This window comes from Erpetoichthys calabaricus, chromosome 11, assembly GCF_900747795.2.
Source record: "Erpetoichthys calabaricus chromosome 11, fErpCal1.3, whole genome shotgun sequence".
NCBI classification, from domain to species: Eukaryota; Metazoa; Chordata; class Cladistia; order Polypteriformes; family Polypteridae; genus Erpetoichthys; species Erpetoichthys calabaricus.
In genome coordinates, this window is record NC_041404.2 from 40,386,835 (window position 1) to 40,411,048 (window position 24,214).

General features: G+C 42.5%; 1 protein-coding gene across 1 annotated transcript in view; it reads left to right on the forward strand.

Moving 5' to 3' along the window:
- The window catches only part of spock1 (SPARC (osteonectin), cwcv and kazal like domains proteoglycan 1), a 633,015-nt gene that overhangs the window by 304,831 nt on the left and 303,970 nt on the right, over nucleotides 1–24,214 (forward strand). The window contains exon 3 of the mRNA XM_028812997.2: nucleotides 17,966–18,011. Coding sequence (XP_028668830.2) covers nucleotides 17,966–18,011 — 46 coding nt within the window. The remainder of the gene's footprint in view (nucleotides 1–17,965; nucleotides 18,012–24,214) is intronic.

The window sequence follows — 24,214 nt, forward strand, 5'->3', positions numbered from 1 at the left end:
CCTGTTTTAAAGTAATAGCCGGGCTCCACTGTACTGATTCCTTTCATAATTTTAAACACTTCAGTCAGGTCTCCTCTTAATCTTCTTTTGCTTAATCTGAAAAGGCTCAGCTCTTTTAATCTCAGCAAAGAATATCAGAGCGTCCATGAAAAAAAATGTCTTGCCACTCATCTCTGCACACATGGGATCTGATCAGTGGATTCCACATCAGCGCTATTAGTGCTTCTGGCAGCAGGGCCATCATAACATTCTAATACCAGATTTTGGTGTGTAGTGCCTCCCCTGTACATGAATTTTCTCTATAATTATATAAAATCCAACGTCTGTTTGTCTGTCTGTCTGTCTGTCTGTCTGTCTGTCTGTCTGTCTGTCTGTTCGCTTTTCACGAGAGAACTACTTCATGGATTTAGATCAGGTCTTTTCTATATTTTGCTTGAACATTCCGGTTGATTTTGTGACTTCTCTCATTGCGCTATGTATCATAACTCGCTTGCGGTACTGATTTATTTGTGTGAATCCGAGAGACACGCAGCGGTCCGAGGGGTGAGGACCTCCTCACTCACGTGCCAGCCTTGGGGCGTGTATCTTACATCCACTAAGCTAGCGAACGAGAGAACTACTTAATGGATTTAGATCGGGTTTTTTTCTATAATTTGCTTGAACATTCTGGTTGATTTTGCGACTTCTTTCATCACACTAAGAATCATAGTTCGCTTGCAGGATCGAGATATTCGCACTTATCTGAGACAGAGGCTGCGGGCCAAGGGGAAGAGGAAGCGTGACGTCAGGAGTTGGGGAGCTGTGCAGGGCCATCCTCACTCACGCGCCAGCCTCCATTCGAATTGCATTTGGGAGTGTACCTTACATCCACTAAGCTAGCGTACGAGAGAACTACTTAATGGATTTAGATCGGGTTTTTTTCTATAATTTGCTTGAACATTCCGGTTGATTTTGCGACTTCTCTCATTGCGCTAAGAGTTATTGATGTCATTGATTTGCAGGAGCGTTATAGTTGCGCTAATCTGAGACAGAGCGTGCGGGTCAAGGGGAGGGGGAAGCATGACATCAGGAGTGGGGAGCCGGGCAGGGCAGGGCCCTCCTTACTGTCCTGTTTCACTACTACGCGAGCAGAGTCACGGGGAACGACTAGTGTGTCATATAATCCACATGTCAATTCATCTGGTTGTATGTTCACAATGTCCAGAACACATACAGTACATGTAATATAAAATACCAGTGAATAAACCACTTCCAGAACAACAACAACAACATTTATTTGTATAGCATGTTTTCATGCGAAGAATTTAGCTCAATGTGCTTTACAAGATCAGATCGGAAAAATGCTTTCCTGAATGAAAATGGAATGAACTCAAACGTGAATGAGCATTTATGTTGAAGAAGCACCTCCCAGCCTCACCCATTGGTCAGGAGTCCTGCCCAGTAACAGCTTAACCATTGGCTAATGTTGCACTTCATATGATATCAACAAAAAGCTCACCCTGAGAGATGTGCTCCACTAAAGGTTAAAAGTTAAAGAAAAGCAAGTGAATGCATTATCCTCGTACTTGTGCATCCCCTGTAGCCCTGGACTCAGCTCAGTCACTCTCCTATGGACTTCTTCTAGAGGTGCTATGTCTTTTTTGTAGCCTGGAGACCAAAACTGCCCACAGTACTGCTGGTGAAAACTCACCAGCAACATTATAAAGCTTAAGCAACTTAATGAACAAATCTAATAATACTCCACACATCAAGGCGCTATATAATTGTGCTATAATATAAGGAGAGCCACCACTCTGTCTTTAGCTTTGCACCCTCATGGGATCTGAACCCTGGATCCCGTATCAGCACTATTAGTGCTTCCGGCAGCAAGGCCACCATAACACTCTAATACCAGATTTTGGTGTGTAGTGCCTGCCCTGTACTGGAATATTCTGGAACTCTTTTTTTTGAACTGGTGTTCTGATGGGAATGGAGGATTGGTCCTTACCTGGCTGAGAGGCCTTTACAGAAGGTTGATGTAGATGGGGGTGCACCCTGGCTGAGAGATGATTCCTATTCACTTTCCCAGTCAGGAAGAAGAAATAACGGGTGGACTGGGGGAAGCTGCCTGTCAAGAACACTTCAACCTAATGGTGCTCCTCTGTTGTAGCCCCAGTTTGGACACCCATAAGGTCGCACTGGACTCATAGTTCAGGTGGTCAGCCCTGTTTTGGTCCCAGTGGGTGCAGGCAGAATACAACGCCCTTTGTTGTAGTGCCTGATGTACTACTGGGTCTTACAAATAAGAAGCAGTCTCACCTCGCTCAGAGAGTTGGAGTCCAGAGAAGCTGGACACAGCCTACTGGAGAGGTGTGGAGAAGGAGAAAAGGGAAATAAAAAGGAGTTTTGTCTGTTTGTACTGATTGTGGGTAAGAAAAGCCTTTGGAAAGGTGGTGTGTGTAATAAAAAAAAAAAAAAACTTTATTTGAACCTGGAACAGTTGCCTGTGTGGTTGTGTCAGAGGTTTGGGGGACTGAGATGGCCTCTATTGGTCACGTTGTGAATTTATTATAGCTTTGTAAGCCTGTACTGAGTAAAAAGCATGGAACAAAACTAAATTCAATTGAATTTGCAAATCTATAAAGCTGGAAGATGATGGTCCTAATTTTCACATAACTTTATTACGACATAACAAAGTCAAAGACACTTAAAACATTGAGTGTGACGTGCGATTAAAGCTTAGGTTTGACAACAACAAACACAAGGGTGGTCTCAGAGCTGGATGGAATGCCAGTCTGTTGCTTGGTGTATGTGAACTCTACAGACCACCTTATTGTTGGGGTACTCCCTCATTTATTTTCATTCAGAACATGTCAGCGTTTTGCTACTTTCAGTTAGGCCAACATCTCTGTCTTCTTCTTGTTAAGGTCCATAGTTACCTAAGGTTAAAGGCCTCTTGGGCCCACACACGCCTATCGCACACTTTATATGCAAGTCATTTTTACAACTCCTCCATCCCATATGAATTAGAAAAAAAAATCCAATTACAAGATTAATTGCAATCTGCTCTTACATCTTAGTTGTTATGGATAAGAAAAATAATTCACACACTTCAATTGAAAAATGTCAGCTTGTGTTGTAAAAGTCAGCTCATATCTCACAACATAAAAGATCGATTTGTCCGAAGTTTTCCTTTATTTAAAGTTAACTGAAGAGCCCTGCAGTTAATTCTTTTAAGGATTATTTTCAAGGCAGTACTCTGTGTGGTAGAATTAAGAAAGCCGGCGCACAGATTGTAGGAGAAACGTCTTCCTTGGAAAGAACCTGAAGAAAATTACCCCTTGACAGTGAAATAAACCCTAAAACAGCAAAAAACTGACAGTGGTACGAACAGAAATGCATTTAAAGGAGATAACGACGGTGAAAAAGCAAAGACTAGGGAATTTCTGTGACTGAACCAAAGAGGATATAGTCTCACGGGGCCAGGCGTAGAGCTGGGCGATATGAAAACAAAATATCACGATAATTTCATTCATATTAGTCGATATCGATATATATATCACGATATCAATCAAATCGCTATTTCTGTCAAGCTTAAAGGTTTCCTTATTAATCCTATTTGAGATGTGAAAATTATTATTTTGTTTTGATTATAAATTTGTATTGATTATAATTTTGAATAATAAGGCTTTGTTTTGGAGATTTCTGAAAAATGTCCTCAGGTTGTATTATAAACATAAAACTATTTCGGATATTTGGTGAGTTGGTGGGGCACTAGGTGTAGATCCGGGGTCCTGGGTTTGATTCCTGTCTATCATTTGGCCTTTGAAGTAGATAGATAGATAGATAGATAGATAGATAGATAGATAGATAGATAGATAGATAGATAGATAGATAGATAGATAGATAGATAGATAGATAGATAGATAGATAGATAGATAGATATTCTTTATTTGTTGCCAAGGAGTAAAGGAGTGACAGCTATACTTTATCGCCCATTAGGAAGATGGATGATGTTGAGAAGGTTGTTAGCATTGCACTATGTCAGTCCTTGACCCCTTTCCCCACTCCCACTAATCCCAAGACACTGATATCATGAAAAATCAGTTACAAAAAAGGGTGTTTTTAACATTCACGATATTGACATAAACAAAGCAATGCTTACGTACATTTGCAAAAAAAAAGCTATAGTGGGTACTATTAGTGACCCCTTTCCCAGAAGAACACCTTAACAAGATATCATAACATGCACAGACATTAATACATATAGTCAAAGAGGGAAAAAAATCCTGAAATGCAGTCTGATGTTATAAGGATTGAATGTCCAGTTCTGTTGTTTGACATGTGGTTGTCTTGCCAGCTCAGCACTCTTGTGAGGTGTTAATGCAAGTGTCCTTCATCGATGCTCCGCAGGACATCTGCACTCATTGGGGATAAAAGTGGCCTGAATACGAGAGATTGGGAAGAGTGAAAGAGAAAAAAGGAGATCGAGAGAAAGAGTGAATATTGAAATCAAGGAAAAGACAAATAATTAAAGAAAGACATCAAGTTTGAGGTGCAGAGGAATGGAGGCAAAGCAGTCAGGGAAGCCCTGTGCAGAGCAAGAGGAACGGCGCTCTTGGGTATTAGGGTTGCTCAGGAGCATCAGAGAGGATCAGGGGGAGTCAATCACTCCTGAAGTGTTCAGAAGTATGCTGAAGGGTGGTGGTGGTGGGACAAGGAAGCAGGGTTCAGAGGTATCCATGTCTGCCATGGGATGGTGGTGGGTCCGAGAGTCGAAAGGTGGTTGATCTCACTCTATTTGCTGAGCAGAAGAGGCAGAGTGACACACACAATCCAGAGAAAGGGAAAAATAGCCGATCCTGACTGTATTTGAAGTCTTGATTTTTAACCTCCACAATTACATTTTTATTTTACATTTTTATTGAAGAACTGCATTGCACTTTCTTGGACACTGTTTTGATTGCGGCGGAATAAAATGAACAAAATCCTTTTTTATTTTTTATTTTTTTTGTGCCCGCATTGCACTAGTCCATCGCTATTTCATGGCTATCGACATCCCTGGAACTAGACGATGCCAGGCTGTGGGCACTCACATGTTTTGTTTTAACTGACTGGTGAACATGTGGTATGAAAAAAAAATAATAGCAGTTCTTCCTATTTATCATTAAAATTCCCATGAAAGCCAATCAAAAACTGCTTGAAGTACTTACTTACAAGGCAGGAAGGCAACTTGTTACTAGATAAGAATATTTTATCTGGGCGTTCCTGAAGGTCGATACACTATGTGAGGTGTATCATGCATTCTTTAATGCTTCACAAATCTATTTGCCCTCCGGCTCGCCATCATACAATGCAGTTGTAACTCTGGAAAACAGGCAATTAGATTTCTTCTCCTTCTAATTATGTGCACTGTACAGATAAGTAGAGATAATTGGAAGGCCAGAAAGCAGAGTTGTGTCTTTGTTTAAAGGAAGCGACAGTGCAGGCTGACTAAAATGTGCTAAAAGCCTGACCATTGTCTTCAAATATCCACTTAACTGTTAATTTCCTAAAATTGGAAGGTATCAGCATGCAAATGGAGCTACTCCACCAGCTACAAGTATCATCCCTTGCCTGCTATTGCCTTATTTCTGATTGAGTGGGAGTCATAAAGCATGGGATATGTGTAGATGAATGGCCTCAGAAAACCCTACAGAGAAAGAAACCCCAAATCAATATAACCTGCCTGACAAATGCAGACATTCGTAAAACAAACAGTCTACTGAATCGAAAAACAGCTCAAGGTCTCTAAAACCTTAGAGTACAACTTCACGGGTCAGGCATGTCATCTCTCCCATTGTGACAGTCAGCCAATCCATTCACTTTCCAAACTTGGCAACAGGGAGGTCAAGTCAAGTCAAGTCAAGAGTATTTATTGTTATTTGATCCATACACAGTAGTACAGCATACAGTGAAATGAAACAACGTTCCTCCAGGACCATGGTGCTACATAAAACACAGGACAACGAAGAATCCACGACACATAACATAAAGACACATTATATATAACAAGGTGCATGTGAATCAAATGTGCAAACATGTTAAGCCATGTGCGACACTGCAGAACAGAACACATATATCAGATATCAGTCCGGTCCACGAGTGTTCAGGAGTCTGACTGCTTGGGGGAAGAAACTGTTATACATTCTGGAGGTGAGGGCCTGAATGCTTCGGTACCTTTTTCCAGTGGCAGGAATGTGAACAGTGAATGTGAGGGGTGTGTTGGATCATTCACAATGCTGGTGGCTATGCGGATGCAGCGTGTGGTGTAAATGTCCATGATGGAGGGAAGAGAGACACCAATGATCTTCTCAGCTGTCTTCAGTAGGGCTTTGCGATTCCTGACCGTGCAATTTCCAAACCAGACAGTGATGCAGTTGCTCAGAATGTTCTCTAAGGTTCCTCTGTAGAATGTTGTTAGAGTAGCTGGTGGAAGATGGGCTTTCCTTGGGCTACGCAGGAAGTAGAGCTGCTGCTGGGCTTTCTTGGCTAAAGAGCTGGTGTTGTGGGACCAGGTGAGGTTCTCTGCCGGGTGGACATCCAGGAATTTGATGCTATTGACGACCTTCACAGTTGAGCCGTCAATGTTCAGTGGCAGATGGTCACTCTTAGTCTTCCTAAAGTCAACAATCATCTCCTTTGTTTTGTCTACATTCAGAGACAAGTTATTGGCTTTACACCAGTCTGTTAACTGCTGCACCTGCTCTCTGTATGCTGACTCATTGTTGTTGCTGATGAGACCCACCACAGTCATGTCATCGGCAAATTTTATGATGTGATTAGAGCTGTGCGTTGCTGCACAGTCATGAGTCAGTAGTGTGACCAGTAATGGACTGAGCACACAGCCTTGAGGGGCTCCAGTGCTCAGTGTGGTGGTTCTGGAGATGCTGTTTCCAATCCTGACTGACTAAGGTATCTCAGTCAGGAAGTCCAGAATCCAGTTACAGAGGTAGGTGTTCAGTCCCAGCTGGCTCAGCTTTTCCGTCAGCTGCTGAGGAATGATCATATTGAATGCAGAGCTGAAGTCGATAAACAGCATTAGAACGTATGAGGTCAGGGGACCTCACCTATCATCATGAAAAGTAAAAAAACTAATAATGATAACATAAAATAAATGTGTCCACTGGTCTGTGCTATAAATTTGTTTTCTGTATGATTCTAATAATTGTGATCATTTTTATAGTCAAATTCGCTGAACAGGAGCATTTCCTGTTCAAATACAGGGGAGAAACATGAGGTGTGGCAGCGACGAGACGAGCTGAGCCTCACCTTGGACTGCACTCTCCCTCACACTCTGGGTGGATGCATGCAGTTGGCACGTGCCTGTTGCTTTCTCTCTGTAGGTTGCCAATTTAATGTTTGCAGACACATTAATTATACACCCTGACTTTCCACAGTCTGGCTAATGTCTTTAATGAATGTGTCTGACATATTTAGCCTTGCTGATCGGACATAAAACTGCAGTGAAAAGGCACAAGGTGAGGCAGATAGTACCGTGCCACACTGAAGGGGGCGCATGTGAGCCCAACAGGTACTTCTTTCTGCTGTTCTTCAAAAGGTTAAAACTGAAATCCGTTTTTTTTGTACACCACTCTGTACTTTCATTTGTATTGAATGAATATGAATTCTGGAATTGCTACAGAAAATTTAGAACACATGGTGGGCATAGAGCAAATGCGCATTCTCGCCACTATTGTAACATTCTTTCTTAGCCAAAAATGTACCTTACCTATGTGTGTGTAAAGAATGCCGATGTGATATGAAACATAACCAGTAGTCAATGTGCATGATGCCAGTTGAATAAATAAACTACACTTTTGAGTTCATATATTTGTAAATCTCACTCTGAAGGAGTTAGTGCCTCACCAGCCATGAACCTCACCGCACATCACTGCTTGGTCATTCAGAGTGCCAAGTATTGGGCACAAGGCAGGAGCAAACTCTGGGCAGGGCACCAGTCCATCACAGTGTCAACACACACACTCATCAGTGGCCAATCTGGCATTCCCAGTCCACATAGACCACCTGAAGGAAACTCAGTTAGATACACCAATACTGTCACATAACTTTGTTAAACCCACTTAATCCATTCAACCTCATGGAGACCCAAAGGCTATTCTGGCAGCATTGGGTACATCAGTGAACAAAAAAAAACACTCAGGAACTCAACTTCATTCATATGGAGCAACGTTACGATCACCTGTTAACCTAACAGGAATTCCTTTACACATTATTTTGACGTTGGTGGGATACGCTTACCCTAATCCTGTTGTTGGGGTCCTCACTGCCCCAGTCCATCTCTCAACGTCAGGAGAACAACAGAGGACAAGATACAAGGCAACAGTGTGGGGTAGGATACACACTCGACTCAGGACCCCCCGCTTACTCACTCTGTTCGTGACAGCGTGTCGATGAAACACACAGATGTATCAGGACAGCCTGCTTTACTCCTTCACAAAGGCAACAGAGACCAGCAGGCACATAATCTTCAGTCTTCTTTATTAAATGATCGTGCTGCATTTAAATAACAATGCAGTAATGGGCGTCTTCCCCTTTCCCTTTCAGATATACGTATAAATCCACAACAGTTGTAACAAAGTCAGGAACAAACATAACATTTATATTTCTTCTTTAAATCTTTATATTATTTTGCTTGTGTCTGTCCGTGCTCGATATAAACAGTGGTTGCCACAACTACAATATCCCTCCACAACAATAGTGAGGAATCCGTGTTCCTGGCAGAGTTTTGGTCTTAGGCTTATCTTCAAGTCTTCAGTTCTTCAATGTGATGAATTATCGACTGTGGTATTTGACTGTTTATTCGATGCATACTTTGTTACTCACCGAAACTACATTATGACACTACCATTTTACACCACCTCTTTCCTTCACTTCAAGGTAAGCATCCCGCATTTGCTACTCACTGAAACTGCATTATGACACTACCATTTGTAGAAGAATATCCCAGCGACAGACAGACACACAGACCTACAATGTCCAGAACATACACGTTTATTGTTCTTTGGCACAGCACACTGCACAAACCCCGATGAAGCTTAGTCCTTTGTTCTTTTCTCCGACCGCCTCTACTCGTCTCCCACAACCTCTGTCTTCTTCTTCCCGACTCCGGGACTTCCTTTGATCAGGAGCTTAGAGTTGGGAGGCAGCTGGCCAGAGAGAGGAAGGAGAGGCAGAATATCAAAAGATACACATTTAGTTAAGTCATGGCTACACATTTATTTACGCATTATTGATAGTATGCCCATATTATAAGAAAGCAGAGTACCCCGAGTGTTAGTTACAAATAAATACAAGCTGATAGTGCTTGATGCGTAGTTCACACAATGCATAACCTTGTAGTTACACTCAGTTCTTTCTGGTCAGCTCTCTTCAGGTCGTCATCTTGTCTGTTCTTTTCAAGATTGAAAATGGTAGAGAGAGCATGCCTTTGCAAGCCTTCTTTTGTTACATTTCAAGTTCAGCACACACGCTTTTATTTTTTTTCTTTCTCCTCGTGGGAAACGCCTTCGCTCATTTCCCACCTGTACCGCACAGTTCACAGCACCCAAAATATAGCACAAACACTCTTCTCAATCTCTCTCTCTATCTCTCTTTGCCTTCAATCCTCCTCCAGCAAGCTTTGTCCACCTCCTCCCGACTCAGGCTCATGGAGTAAGGGACTGCTGGCTCCTTTTATAGGGCACCCGGAAGTGCTCCAGGTGCTCGTTGACCCACTTCCGGGTGTGGTCAAAGTGCTGCAACAAAGGCTCAGCCGTTTCTGCAATGACCCCTGGTGGCATCCATAGAACCCAGCAGGGCTGCTCCCAGCTCCAACTCTCAAGGAGCCATGTGGGAGTCCAAGGCACCACTGCAACTTGGAGGGGGGAGTTTGGGGGGGAGCACTACCCTCTAGCAAGTCCTGGATATGCTCTCTCTCTGGGTCCTTCCACTGTCGAAGCGTCTCAGCCAAGCAAGGGCCCCGGCTGTCTGCCACAACTCTTCGTTTTAGAGAGGAGTGTGATGACAGAGCACCATGTCTTTCTAGAAAGGATTCGATAGCTGGGTCTTTTATTTCTGTGAATGTGGTGAAGGAGGAGGCTGGGCTCTACACTCGATGTCCCAAAAGGTCTTTTCCACTAAGTTGTGATCCTGTTTGTCAACGCTAGACAAGCGCAGCTGAGACTTTGCTTCACTGCCAAACAAGAGGATTGACAGAAGGAGACCGTCGTTGACCTTTATCCACGCCTGAGTCCCTGAAGTGTTGTACTGTTTTGCTCATACTCTGCTCCTTTTAGCGTGTGGGAATTGATACAAGCAAGCGAAAGGAGTTAAAGCTCGCTTTTTACAAGATCAGCACTCATTTCATTTTGATCACAGACTCCATGTGTCACGGCCCATGGTGTCTGCTGTGGATTTCTATTTGACACAGAACTCATCTCATCAGTACAAACGGCTGCTGGATGCAGTGCTGTCCCAGTAGAAATGATAAATGCTGTTCAGTAGGAGTGCAACATTCATCCCTCAGGCTATTCTTCTTGTGTTTTGTCTCAGACATCTCCTGTATATATTTCCTTAAATACAATCAGTTACTCAATGGATCAGCCATTTTGTATAGCGTTTTAAATGTTTCTGTGATGAACAGTACTCACTCACTCGTTCAATTTTTTGTACACACTTTATCCATTACTGCATTTTGGCAACATCAAGTGCAAAGTTTTAGCCAACACCAAATTAGGATGGCAGTTAAGCTAACGCGCATTGCTTAATCACATGGGAGAAAACATTGGCATAATGCGGCAATGCGAATGTGAAAAATTAAAATAGGAAAAATCAAAATTTAAATAGAAAATGATAATACACTGGGTACAGCGGCACACATTTTGGGAACAAATCACCTCACTATCAAGTCCACTTACTGACTGCAGCAATGGGCACAAGGCAGGAACTGGCAGTCCACCACAGGACCCCTTTGGGAAGTGGCATTCAGATGAGGACATGTATGAAACACTTTGGTCAGGGTGTCCTTAACGTGACCGTTGAAAGGCTCATGGAGCTTTAGGTGTTTAAAGGTACTCAGAATCAGGCTCAGTGTTACACTGTCATGCTGAGGAACACTCGACTCTTCCTCTTACATTTATGGCTCTTGTTACACCCGACAATTCTGAAGGAACACTGTGTTAAAATGAATAATGGCAGCGCAATAAGAGAATGTTTTTAAATTAAATGAAAGCCAACTGGACCTCAGTGGCTCAAGAATTTGCATGGTAAATGTAGAGAGTCGTGAGACCTTCACTTACTTTAACACTCCAAAGCTGTCATCACACACATTTAGCACAGATCTGGGTGTGGCGTATTCTTCTTTTTCTTTGTTTGGCTGCTCCTGTTAGGGGTCACCACAGCGGATCGTCTTCTTCCATATCTTTCTGTCCTCGTCATCTTGCTCTGTTACAACCATCACCTGCATGTCCTCACTCACCACATCCATAAACCTTCTCTTAGGCCTTCCTCTTTTCCTCTTGCCTGGCAGCTCTATCCTTCACATCCTTTTCCTAATATACCCAGCATCTCTCCTCTGCACATGTCCAATCCAACGCATCTCAGTAGAAATGAGGAGAGAATTCCTGATAGGAAGTTATATAATAGTTCACAAACAGTTTTGAGGTTGGTCTTAGGGACTGTAAGGTTGTAGTTAATAGATCTGAGGTGTCTTTTTGACTGGCCAGTCGAAAGAGTTCTAGAGAGTGGGACCCACTGAGCTGAACAATTGATCTCATAGTGTTATATGATGGAACTTTGAGTGCCATATGGTTGACCTTAGAGTATTTTGGGTGTCCCAACAGACCTTGGGGGAGAAAAAGTACCTCGCAAGGGGGCTCAACATAGCTGAATAACCACTCTTAAAATTATGGAAAAGGTTTTGTAGTCCTGGGGATTATTTTACATCTCAATTACACTAAGGAGAGAGTTTCTGACAGGGAGACTTTAAGACTATAAGGTTTGGCTCGTCGGATCTTAGACATCTCATCAACATGAGATAGAGAGTGTTATGTGTTGGGACTTTGAGCACCAGATGGTTGAGCACCATATGGCTTTTTTGATGTCTCAACAAACTTTGAGAAAGATATTTCCTGATGATCTTCATCTTTTGGCTGCTCCCGTTAGGGTTTTCCACAGCGGATCATCTTCTTCCATATCTTCCTGTCCTCTCCATCTTGCTCTGTCACACCCATTACCTGCATGTCCTCTCTCACCACATCCATAAACCTTCTCTTAGGCCATCCTCTTTTCCTCTTACCAAGTAGCTCCATCCTTATCATCCTTCTCCCAATATACTCAGCATCTCTCCTCTGCATGTGTCTAAACTAACGCAATCTCGCCTCTCTGACTTTGTCTCCAAAACTGTCCAACCTGAGCTGACCCTCTAATGTCCTCATTTCTAATCCTGCCCTTCCTTTTCACACACAATGTAAATCTTAACAAGGTGAGGCGTATTCTATTAAGGAGCAATGCCTTCCTGTTTAAGACAATGTGGTCTAATGGCACTGGACCCTAAGCCTGAATATTAGAATAGTGTCCCTTTTTTGATTTTTTAAATGCTTTTCTGTGTTGATTCTGGTGACCAAATACTTGTTTTGGGTTAGGGTTAGGGTTAGGGTTAGGATTGGGGTAGGGGATATTGACTATAATTTAGCCGTACGCTGGTACACTAGTCCAAAAATTTACACTGCAATTAAACTTGTCCCTCATCAATTGCATGAGATCTTAAACTCCAACACTTAAGTTTTCTCATTTAGGCCATTGGGGTATATTGTCCCCAAGGCTTTAATCCATTCCATCTCTTTCCTCAGTCTATACGTTTTGGTCCAGTAGGGCTGATGTTCAAGACCAAAAAATAAAGGTGTATGTTGTGACTGATGTGACTGATTAAAATGTTTATATAAATCTGTGTGCTTAGTCTGATTATCCATTAATCTCAAGTGTTGCACACATCTAGCCCTAATAGAATTCTTGGTTTCACCAATGTAAATCTTTCCACACTTTCTGCACTGTATACCATACATGCAATTGATAGCCGTTCTCTGTAAATCTTGAAATATCGGCAATTCCGTATTTAGTTAGTTTTTGGGAGTTTTGAATCATTAAGTTTGATTCTTTTATCCATTTGTGGCAAATCTTCTCAGTTTTGATGGTTAAATATTTTTTTCCACAAAGAAAAAAACAGCTTGACTATAACTATTGGATGAAACAATAAAACCTTTTTTCAATTTTCTGATATTATGCTGCCCCATTGCTTCTTGTTTGCGACGTATCAAAGCATAAACTTTACCCTTAAGTAATGGAGCCCCTACGATAGTAATATCAAAGCACTTTGCTTACAGTGGGGTGAAGACGCTTCTTAGAAAAAGGTGGGGGCTGACAGAGACAGAGAGATCAGCTGACGTCCCCTCACAGTGTGTTCACAGATGGGCTCTGCTCTGCTAACGGGTGGAGTCCTCATTTTCAAAGCCCTTGTTCTGTCAACGAACTAGCAGATTTGAGCAAAAACCGTGAGATGGACAAAAAAAATAATATAAAGTGAAACAAAACCAAAGCCCAATACAAGAGGAAATAATCATGGCTGATAGAACAAGAGGGTCAACGCTAAAAGTACACCCAAGAAAAGGGTACAAAGATAAACTTGGCCTATTTCACAGATTTGGTATCCGCAGATCGGATAAAGATTTGCACCCATAGCCATCCTTTTATCTTATCGAGTCGATTAATGCCCGGGTCCCGACCCCAGAGGCCACACCCCTAGCAACACTGGAAGTGGACCTTACACTGGTGGCCTTTGAGGGCCCAAAATCACATCAAATAATGACAGCTCTCACCTCTGACCAGAGAATGCAAGTTTGCAACTCACCATAGCGCAGATCTTCAAACTGTGAGTCTTTGTGGTGTATGTCCATGGCAATTCCACCAATACATCAGAAAAGTCTCACCATTGAAGAGTGAGAATGGACATGGAATTACATAAGACTGGTCTAGGCAGAGTCCCAAGACAATTCTGATGGCAAAAAATTCTCCACTTAATAATAACTGTAATTAAGTCAATTGTAGGATGATGAATAATTATATGCAGATGACAAGACCGAATAATGTAAACCAATGGGTTCTTTATGGAATATGCACCAATAAAAAGGTGTACAAAAATCCAAATATCCAGAACCAAAAGGCAAACCATCCTCAGACTATATTCAGGGTTTATTATTTAGAACAGGAATTCTTAACCTGAGGTCTGCGGACTACGAACGGGTCCATGGATGGGTTTCGGGAGTCTATAAGGGTCAGGTAAAAATTAACATTTATATTCACTATACAGCCCAGTACTGTTGATTTAGAGTAGATTTAGTAGTAATAGAGGAAATATTAGTCAAAAACGTAGTAGTAGTAGATTTGTTTTAATTTGCACAAGAGGATTGTATTTCATAATTCATAAAAGGAGTGTTTTTTCAGATTGTTTACTTTAAAGTTTAATAATACTTTGTGTATGTCATTTATGTATGAGACAATCAATCTCAATAAATAAAGTACATTATATTAATTGCATGCAACATTGTGTTTATGTGAATATTTTTGGGGAAGGGGGTCCATAGCTTTCATCAGATTCTTAAAGTGGTCCATGACTCAAAAAAGGTTAAGAATCACTGCTTTAGAGGAATGGGAATAACTTCCAGTTGCTCCACCATGGAAGAACTAATAAAAATTTCAGCTTCCCCAGAACTTATTAAAGTGGCGGTTGTAGTGTTATTAACTAAACAAAAAAAGATCCTGACACAGGTTTTGCTATAAAGCACAATCCGTAAGAAAAAAAAAAACAAAATCCAGACATAAAAGTTAAAAGCGAACAATCAGAACTCAAAAAACAAAAGAGCACAGTACATACAATAACAGCAAACTCAGCAGCTCATTTCAAATAACCCACCCAGGACTGCAATTCCCAGCTTTCTTTTATAGAGAAGGGGGCGGTCCTCTAACTGTGATGGATGGGTGACCCCGCCTCTTGGGAGGGGCCAACCACAAAATTCAGGGCACATAAGAGAACTGCAAAACACACACAGATAATGCATAAACACTAAACAGATTAAAATGAAGAGATGTTACACAATTAGACAAGTCATAAATGAAGAGAACAATATTTTAAGTAAATAATGGAAACAATGAACAACAATGAAAGGAACACAAAGAAGAGGAGCCGTGGCTTGATCATAACATAGACTTGTTCTGTGAGCTTTCAAGGCACCTTGGGATGGGGTCGCACTAGATACTGTAGATCAGGGGTCCTTATCTCCAGTCCTGGGGGGACCCAGTGGCTTCAGGTTTTCATTCCAAGCCTTTTCTTAATTAGTGACCTGTTTTTGCTGCTAATTAACTTCTGTTGAATTAATTTTAATTGACTTGCTCTTGAAGACTCAGACCCCTTAATTGTTTCGTTTTCCTTAATCAGCAGCCAAATAGTAATGAGATACAAAATGAGCCAAAACATGACCAGCAAACTGTGACCATCATACAATATCTGATAATAAAGAAAGATGAAGGTCTCAGGAATGTTGATCTGTTCAGGTCCATTAAACATTTTATCAGTGCTCTTAGAAAAGAGAAAATCAACAGTTTCAAAAATTGCTCCTTATTAAGCAACTGGTTGGAGTGAAATTGTTTAAAGTTTGAGGCCCTGACTTAATTGGTCATCTGTTGGCTCACTCACTTCACATTTCACTTCTGTTTGGGTGCCATTTAAGGAAAGAAATTAAGCAATTTAGAGGAGCGATGAAATTCAGGGGAACAAATCCTTAAAAAAACAAGTCAATTAAAATAAATTTTAAAAATGCTAATTAGCAGTAAAAACAGGTCACCAATTAAGAAAAGGGTTAGAATGAAAACCTGCAGCCACTGCGGCCCTCCAGGACCAGAGTTGGGGACACCTGGTGTAGAACATTAAAAAATTGAACACGGGTATCTTTTTTATAAATTGAATTCTTATTGATATATGGTAGGCTGATTGTCCACTCTGGATGCTTGTTGCCAGGCATGTGCCAGCTCAGCACACTTACAAGGGCGCACAGCACTGGCGCCAGCTCTTCTTGTGGGCAGGAGGAGATCAGGACACTGCTGTGCATCCCATCACTCTGTAGCTGCTGTGCACACCAAAGTATTTGTGGAGACCTGAATAATTAAAGTCGGTAATCCAAATATAAGAAAGACTTAATAAGATTCACTTGAAAGATGCCCTGAATATTCTGTAATAACTCTCGCTAAGAACGAAACGACGTGCAATGTGCTCCTCAGTTTATGGAGCATTGAACAAGCCGGGATGCCCCTGCGTCGGAGTGATGAGGTAGGCGCCGGACGTCCATTTGCAGTTTCTGAGTGCATACCGCCCATACCCTTTCACTCAGTCACTCGACTTCTCATCAGGATGGTGGTGTACAGTACTTAGCAGTGTGTCTTCATGGTGTAAACCTTTTGGGTCACCAATTCATTTAAGCAATGTCAGAATCAACTGGATGATCATGAGTTAACGGAAAGTTACATCCAGCAAGATGGAGCAATGTGTCACACATAGGCAAGGAGCATGGCAGAAATGGAGTCCTTCTTCAGCAACAGGGTAATTTCAAAGGGGCTTTGGCCACCACGGTCGCCAGATCTGACCCCACCAGACTTCTTCATTTCGGGTATGCTCAAAAGGAGAGTCTGTCAGAACAAGCCTCGCACTGTGGAAGATTTGAAGGAAAACATCCAATGTGAAATTGCTGTTATTAGAGACGCTTGCTGAAACGTTCGGGAACATGGAGCGCCACGTCAGAATATGTCATAAAACGGAAATCACTTTCAGCTTCTCATGTAATGAGATCGATTACACATACGTCAAGGTATAGAGTGTATTTTTTTGGTTTGTCCTAGCGAGAGTTACAACAGAACATTCAGGGCCTCTTTCTAGTGAATCTCCCTGTATATACCATGATTATGAAGAATACCAAACGTATCCTTGAGCAGCAGTGTCTCTAAGGGGACAGTGCTAGGGACGCCACTGTTTTTAATGCACATCAATGATCTGAGACGTAAAGAACAAGCTGGTTAAGTCTGCAGATGATGCCAAACTTGGTAGAAGGGCAGGCAATCTTCTTGTCTAGATTGTCTATTATATTGTCGCTGTACTATTATATGTAAATGGCTGTTGTTCTGCTTCTTTAGTAATGTGTCACAGAGAAGGTGCAGATCTCGGGGGTGCTTCAGTTCAAGTGACAAAATGTATTAATGCCCGTCGCTATGGCTTTTCATTTTCTTTTTCTGTGCAATTGGTCTCCTCGTTTCATTTTCCGCCGCTTGTCTAAATGCTCAGAAATTTGCTTGGCACTCGCACATCCAGGCAATCATGACGAGATGATCTCATTTATTCCTAGAAGCCAGTGCCAGGGATTCCTTCAGAAATGGAAATGACTAAAGCGAAACTCTCTTCTGTAGGTCTTTTGAGAAGTTTACGGCAATTCCCATTCTTGCTGGCCTTGTTAAAAATATAAATAAATAAATAAAAGCAAGATGCTCTTGGCTGTCATTGAATGTGCAGTTAGGAGGAATTGAGAAGGGCAGCCAACACTGAGGCTTCACTATGAGGCAGCCCCGTGCCATTCATCACTGCCAGGTGGGCAGCGCCATTCATGTACCATCCTGCCACTCAGATAACATGAATTAGCTTGTCTAATAGTGGAAGGAGCTGCATAACAGTGGAAAGTTAGCTAGAGTGGACCATTGCTACACTTAAAATGCCTATTTCCAGTGGGTGTCTACTTCTGTTTTTAAATTATATTGCTTGTTGGTTTAAAATGAAGCTGCAGGACCATTTAATGGCTGACCATTACAAACAATGATGTGACGCTTTCTCTTTGTCTCTCTCTTTAACTTACAGGATGATTACTTCAGAAACTGGAACCCAGGGAAGCCATTTGATCAAGGTATGAACGACAGCTGTCTGTGGGACTGGGAGGAGAAGAAATGGTTAAAGTGGGGTTGTAGGCATCTGCATGGTGGAGGGGTGGCTGCATGGATGGTGGTGAGGTGGGTGAAGCTGAGGGAAGAGGCGTCTCTGAGCACCACTTGGTTAGTCTGGCTAGTTGAAGCCACAGCTTGTCATTATTCGGTACGAATTTGGGTCCTTCAAGGCCACCAGTGTTTCTTCTGTAGTTTGGTCCGCCTCCAGCGTTGCTAGGGGTGTGGCCTCTGAGACCAATGGGTAATCGACACGATTGGATAAAAGGGCAGCTATTGGTGCAAAGCATTATCTGATCTGCAGATACATCTTCTCTGAAATATTCAAAGTTTATCTTTGTACCCTTTACTCGCGTATACTTTTGGTTTGACCCTGTTGTTCTCTCACCTACGATTATCATCTCTTGTATTAGGCTTCGGTTTGTTTCGTTTTATGATTTCTTTTGCTTTTTTTATGTGCACTTCCTGGTTTTTTCTCAAACGTTTATCTGCCAGTTTGCAGACAGAACACGACTCTTGTGATTCCTGACTGTAGTATTTGAGTCTGAAGGAAATGTCAGCTGCTCTTGAAAAGTCAGCAGCCTTGCAAGAAATTCTTGTCCACTCTAACTTCAGCACTTCAGTGTCTTATCAGAATTTGCTGCATCGGTAACAACCCAAGTACACCATTCAGGAATCCAGTCCTCTGTGTCAGGGCAATGCTCAGGTGTGCATGGGGCAAGAATATTGTGAGTGGGGGTTTTAGACAGCAAATTATCTCATCTCTTCGGTCAACATAATGTAACTCTGCCTTCAAGTGTCTGTGACTCCATGGTGGCAATAAGTGCAGCGAGCTCAGCTAGAATGAAATCAATGGCAACTTTCAGCCAGCTAAACAAGACGGGCAAAATCTGCTGCTGTGATGCAAGGACACTGAAATTTGCTTCATGAGAAATGTTAGGACTGATAAATTTGTAGACACAACAAGCTGGATCTGCTCTATTTAAATATTAATGCCTTTAAATATAAACCTGTGGAACAATTGGGAAAGTCTGACCCAATCACACTTCCATCTACAATGCCACCTGCCACCTAATGCCACCTGTATGTTGTGGGAATAACAAACCTACAAGTCTATTATCAGATGGTAGCGATTCTCTTATTATCTACGACAAGAGTTCAGAAGGTCTTATATGTGTTTGGGGAGTTGGTGTTTATTATAAAACTGACATTTATCTTGAGCTTCTGTGAATGTTTAATTTCCACTTGGAGACAAACAATGTTATCTATCTATCTATCTATCTATCTATCTATCTATCTATCTATCTATCTATCTATCTATCTATCTATCTATCTATCTATCTATCTATCTATCTATCTATCTATCTATCTATCTATCTATCTATCTATCTATCTATCTATCTATCTACTTCAAAGGCCGTACGTAAGCGTTGCTTCGTTTATGTCAATGTCGTGAATGTTAAAAACACCCTTTTTTGTAACTGATTTTTCATGATATCAGTGTCTTGGGATTAGTGGGAGTGGGGAAAGGGGTCAAGGACTGACATAGTGCAATGCTAACAACCTTCTCAACATCATCCATCTTCCTAATGGGCGATAAAGTATAGCTGTCACTCCTTTACTCCTTGGCAACAAATAAAGAATATCTATCTATCTATCTATCTATCTATCTATCTATCTATCTATCTATCTATCTATCTATCTATCTATCTATCTATCTATCTATCTATCTATCTATCTATCTATCTATCTATCTATCTATCTATCTATCTATCTATCTATTAGGCTCTGTAAATGAACAGTGTGATAGACAGCCAGGAACCCTGCCCCGCCGAGATGCCTGGAGGAAGGAGGGACCGGGAGAGCGTCACTTTTCTTCCCTGGGCACCTGGCGGTCCTTGATCCCTCGGGGACAGTGCTTCTGGGACACCAGGAAGTGCTGGCAGACCAGGGATGGTGTATTCCCGGAGTGCTTCCGGGTGCAAGGGCAGCACCTCCGCCACACTGGGGAGTGCTGCTGTAAGTTTATCATCAGGCACCTGGAGCACATCCGGAGCTTTATAAAAGGGGCCACCACACTCCATTCGGGGAGCCAGAGTCGGGTGGAAGAGGACAGAGCTTGTGAGACAGGAGTGGAGGTGGCCTGAATGACCAAGGACTGAGCAAACTGTAAATAGTTGTGTATATAGTAGTCTAATAAATGTGTGTTGCGGACATTGCGGTGTCATGTCTCTCTGTGGCTGGGCTATCTCTTACAACAGATAAAGGAAGGGTTAGGGTGAGAGCAGAACATGCTAAACATCATTTTGCAGTCAATTTCTTATATGAATAAAATGTTAAGAGTCAATAACCATATATAAAGTTTTCTGCCTCAGTCTGCGCTGTCTGTGCAACGCGGCCACAGAGAGCTTAAACAACTCGGCACATCCACATAAAAAACAACAAGGGGTGAGAGAGCTTTCTTGAAGGCTTTTACTGGACGTACCTCGTTGTAAACTGAAATATATACAAAAGAAACATACAGGCATTTACAGGTGTACAATCAAAGACAATAAAGAATGTTTTACAAAGCAATGCAGTACATAGCAGACAGTGCACATTAAACAGTAAAGCTTTAAAAGACACCTACAAGGCAAGTGATTTCCACGGTTGGATCAAGACAAAGAGAAGCGCGCAGACAGAGGTTCAAATTGCTGCGTACCAAAACTAACCAGACCCAGGGGTTTATATACCCTAAAGATACGTTTTGGACGTGACCGACACAAGAGATAAAGGGGTGCCTACGTGAGACACATGGGGTGTATTGTATTCAAATGTTTATTATGGGACCTACGTGCTTTACGTGAGTTTCATAGACTGACAGGTGTATTAATAAATGACAAGATGAAGGGGATCACAGCTCAACAAATAACAGTCTCAACTAACAAGATGCGGGGCAGAACATAAAGTGCTTATATAAAACATATTCACCCCCTTTGGAAGTCTTCACATTTTATTGCTATACAATGCTGAGTCACACTGAATTCTGTACAGAAAGGCCTAAACAACTTGTGAGGCTAAAACGAATGGCGTAAAATATAAGGAAATTCTGCAGGAAAGCCTGGTGGAGTCTGCAAGAAACCTGTGGCTTGGGAGATTTGTTTTCCAGTTGGACAAGAAGCCCAAACAAACAACAACGTGAATGTCCTGGGGTGGCCAAGTCAGAGTCCAGATCTCAGTCCAGTGGAGATTTTGTGGCTGGCTCTCGATCCCAACAGACCTGGAGCAGTTTAGTAAAACAGAATTGGGTAAAAGTGCAGTGTCCAGATGTGCAAAGATGATAGAGAAAGAGAGAGAGAGAGATTTGGGCATCGAGGCCTAAGGCTGTCATGGCTGCCATCTACTAAACACTGACTTGGAGGAGGTGAATCAGGTTGCGATCAATTACTTTGTTTTTTAGATTTTGAATTAACTTAGTCCTCTTTGCAGAGATACATTTTCATTTGATTTTAAAGAGTGTTTCTGTTGACACTGTAAAAAAAAGTCCAATACAATCCACTGTGATTGTATGCTGCATAACAACAAAATGTGAAAATGTCCAACGGGGTGAATACTTTTTTGTAAGAAATGTAATTTGAGTTGAAGTTAAAAGTCGTGCATTTAGAGCAAAGATGTTATAAAGGCTGTATCAGTGCGTGCTCCTAACCTCTGCTCTCTCTTCAGTACACATGCTGTTTGGCGCCTCCACCTGTTCCACTTTGGGCATTTCATGTCTTGAACCCGACTCCATACATCCATTTTACAACCATACCGCACGGCACACATCCACACTTACTCTTATCATGTCAGTTATCCCAAGTTGTGCCTTTGCCAATGTCGGAGGAAAACCAGAGGACCTGAAGAAACCCCCCGTCGACAAGCACCATGCAGTAGGCAAAATGTATGAGGCAGGGTGTTTAAAATCTGCTGAAATTAATGGAGGCCAAGTGAAATAAGTGAAATCCTGGCTATAATTACTGTACTAGAGATGCTTTTTCTGTTGCTCAGTGTTGAAAAAGGCAGATAAAATCAACTGTGATTCAATGTGCCATGCAGGTTGCCATGTTCAGTCCTGGGGTACCACTGAGGCTGTGGTATTTCATTCCAACCAGTTTTAAAAATAAATGGCTCAATCTTGCATCTAAATGATCTAATTATTTAATCAGTCTTTTTGCTATCTTATTTTACATTCAGGAATATGTGCTACTTAATGGATGGCACACATGGGCTGGCATGTGCTTTACACACCTGGGAAGGCCAATAGAGACCAAGGGAGAGGTTGTCTGGTGAAGATTCTCTCCCTCACTATGCAAGATGGCAGTATCCCTGGGTCTGAGTACCGATTCAGATACCCACAAGGCATGCTGGGACTTGAAGTCCCAGAATACAACCCTGTTGGGTTCTGTGGGTGTTGCCAGGGTTTGCCGCAGGGGTTTAAAATCCCAAGTTTGTGGGACTTCCGCTTGATGTGGAAGAGCTTCCAATGGACCGGTGGTCCTACCCCTAAGACAAATGACAAATATCAAACATAAGCATGTGAGATATCTCAAGGTCAGTGATTATGAATATGATGTCAGTTATGATCCTTTACTAGGGTCCTGTTCCTCTGCGGACCTCTATCAGAGGGTGAAAAATTGAACATTTCTATTACAATCAAGAACATTTAGACTTTACACATTTTAAAATTTCTAATGTGTGGCACAGCTAATTCTCATTTATTATTTATGTCTTCATCGTGAAGTAAATCATTACAGCTCTTACGAACACCCAGAATCAAGGTGGCTTACATTAATTCCTACTTTTCTAAACCTGGTTTTCCATGGTAGTTTAGAAGAATGAGAAGAATGTTGTGATGCCTGGGGTGCGTACAGCCCCCCTAACCTCGACACAGACAGGCAGGAGACGGCACATGGTTTCTTCACAGTGTTCAGCAGAGTGCACAAATCACCAAGACAACACTGTCCCTCCTCCTCAGGTTTTGTCCTCTTCCTCCTGACTCTGGCCCTTGAGTGGTGGTGACTGGCTTCCTTTATAGGGCACCCAGAAGGACTCCAGGTGCTCAATGAGCTTCTTCTAGCCGCATTTCCAGGTGTGACTGAAGTGTGGCCAAATAGGGCCATGAAAACATCTATGCACCCCCTGGCAGTGGTCACGGGCCCTAAACAGGTTTGAGCTCCGATGCTCATGACCCGTCGCCCTGCTGGAAACCAAGGGGGCTGCCCTGTGTCGGCCTGGGGGAGAAACGGCCTTAAAAAGTCCTCCCTGTGTGGAGTTTGCATGTTCTCCCCGTGTCTGCGTGGGTTTCCTCCTGGTGCTCCGGTTTCCTCCCACAGTCCAAAGACATACAGGTTAGGTGCATTGGTGATTCTAAATTGTCCCAAGTGTGTGCTTGGTGTGTGGGTGTGTGTGTGTGTGTGTGTACGTGCCCTGCCCGGGGTTTGTTTCCTGCCTAGTATGCTCCTAATGAGATGACAGATGGTGTCCTGGGGGATCTCCTCCCAGATCTGGACCAGGGCATCACTGAGCTCCTGGACAGTCTAAGGTGCAACCTGGCAGCATTGAATGGACCAAAACATAATGTCCCAGAAGTGTTCTATTGGATTGAGGTCAGGCAAGTGAGGGGGGGGGTGGCAATCAATGGTATCAATTCCTTCATCCTCCAGGAACTGCCTGCATACTCTTGCCACATGAGGCCAGGCATTGTTGTGCACCAGGAGGAACCCAGGACCCACTGCACCAGCATAGGATCTGACAATGGGTCCAAGGATTTCATCCCGATACCTAATGGCAGTCAATTGCCATTGTCTAGCCTGTAGAGTTCTATGTGTCCCTCCATGGATATGCCTCCCCAGACCATCAATGACCCACCACCAAACAGGTCATGCTGAACGATGTTACAGACAGCATAACATTCTCCACGGCTTCTCCAGACCCTTTCACGTCTGTCACATGTGCTCAGGGTGAACCTGCTCTCATCTGTGAAAAGCACAGGGCACCCACCTGCCAATTCTGGTATTCTGTGGCAAATGCCAGTCAAGCTCCATGGAGCCGGGCGGGCAATGAGCACAGGGCCCACTAGAGGACGTCGGGCCCTCAGGCCACCCTCATGAAGTCTGTTTCTGATTGTTTGGTCAGAGACATTCACACCAGT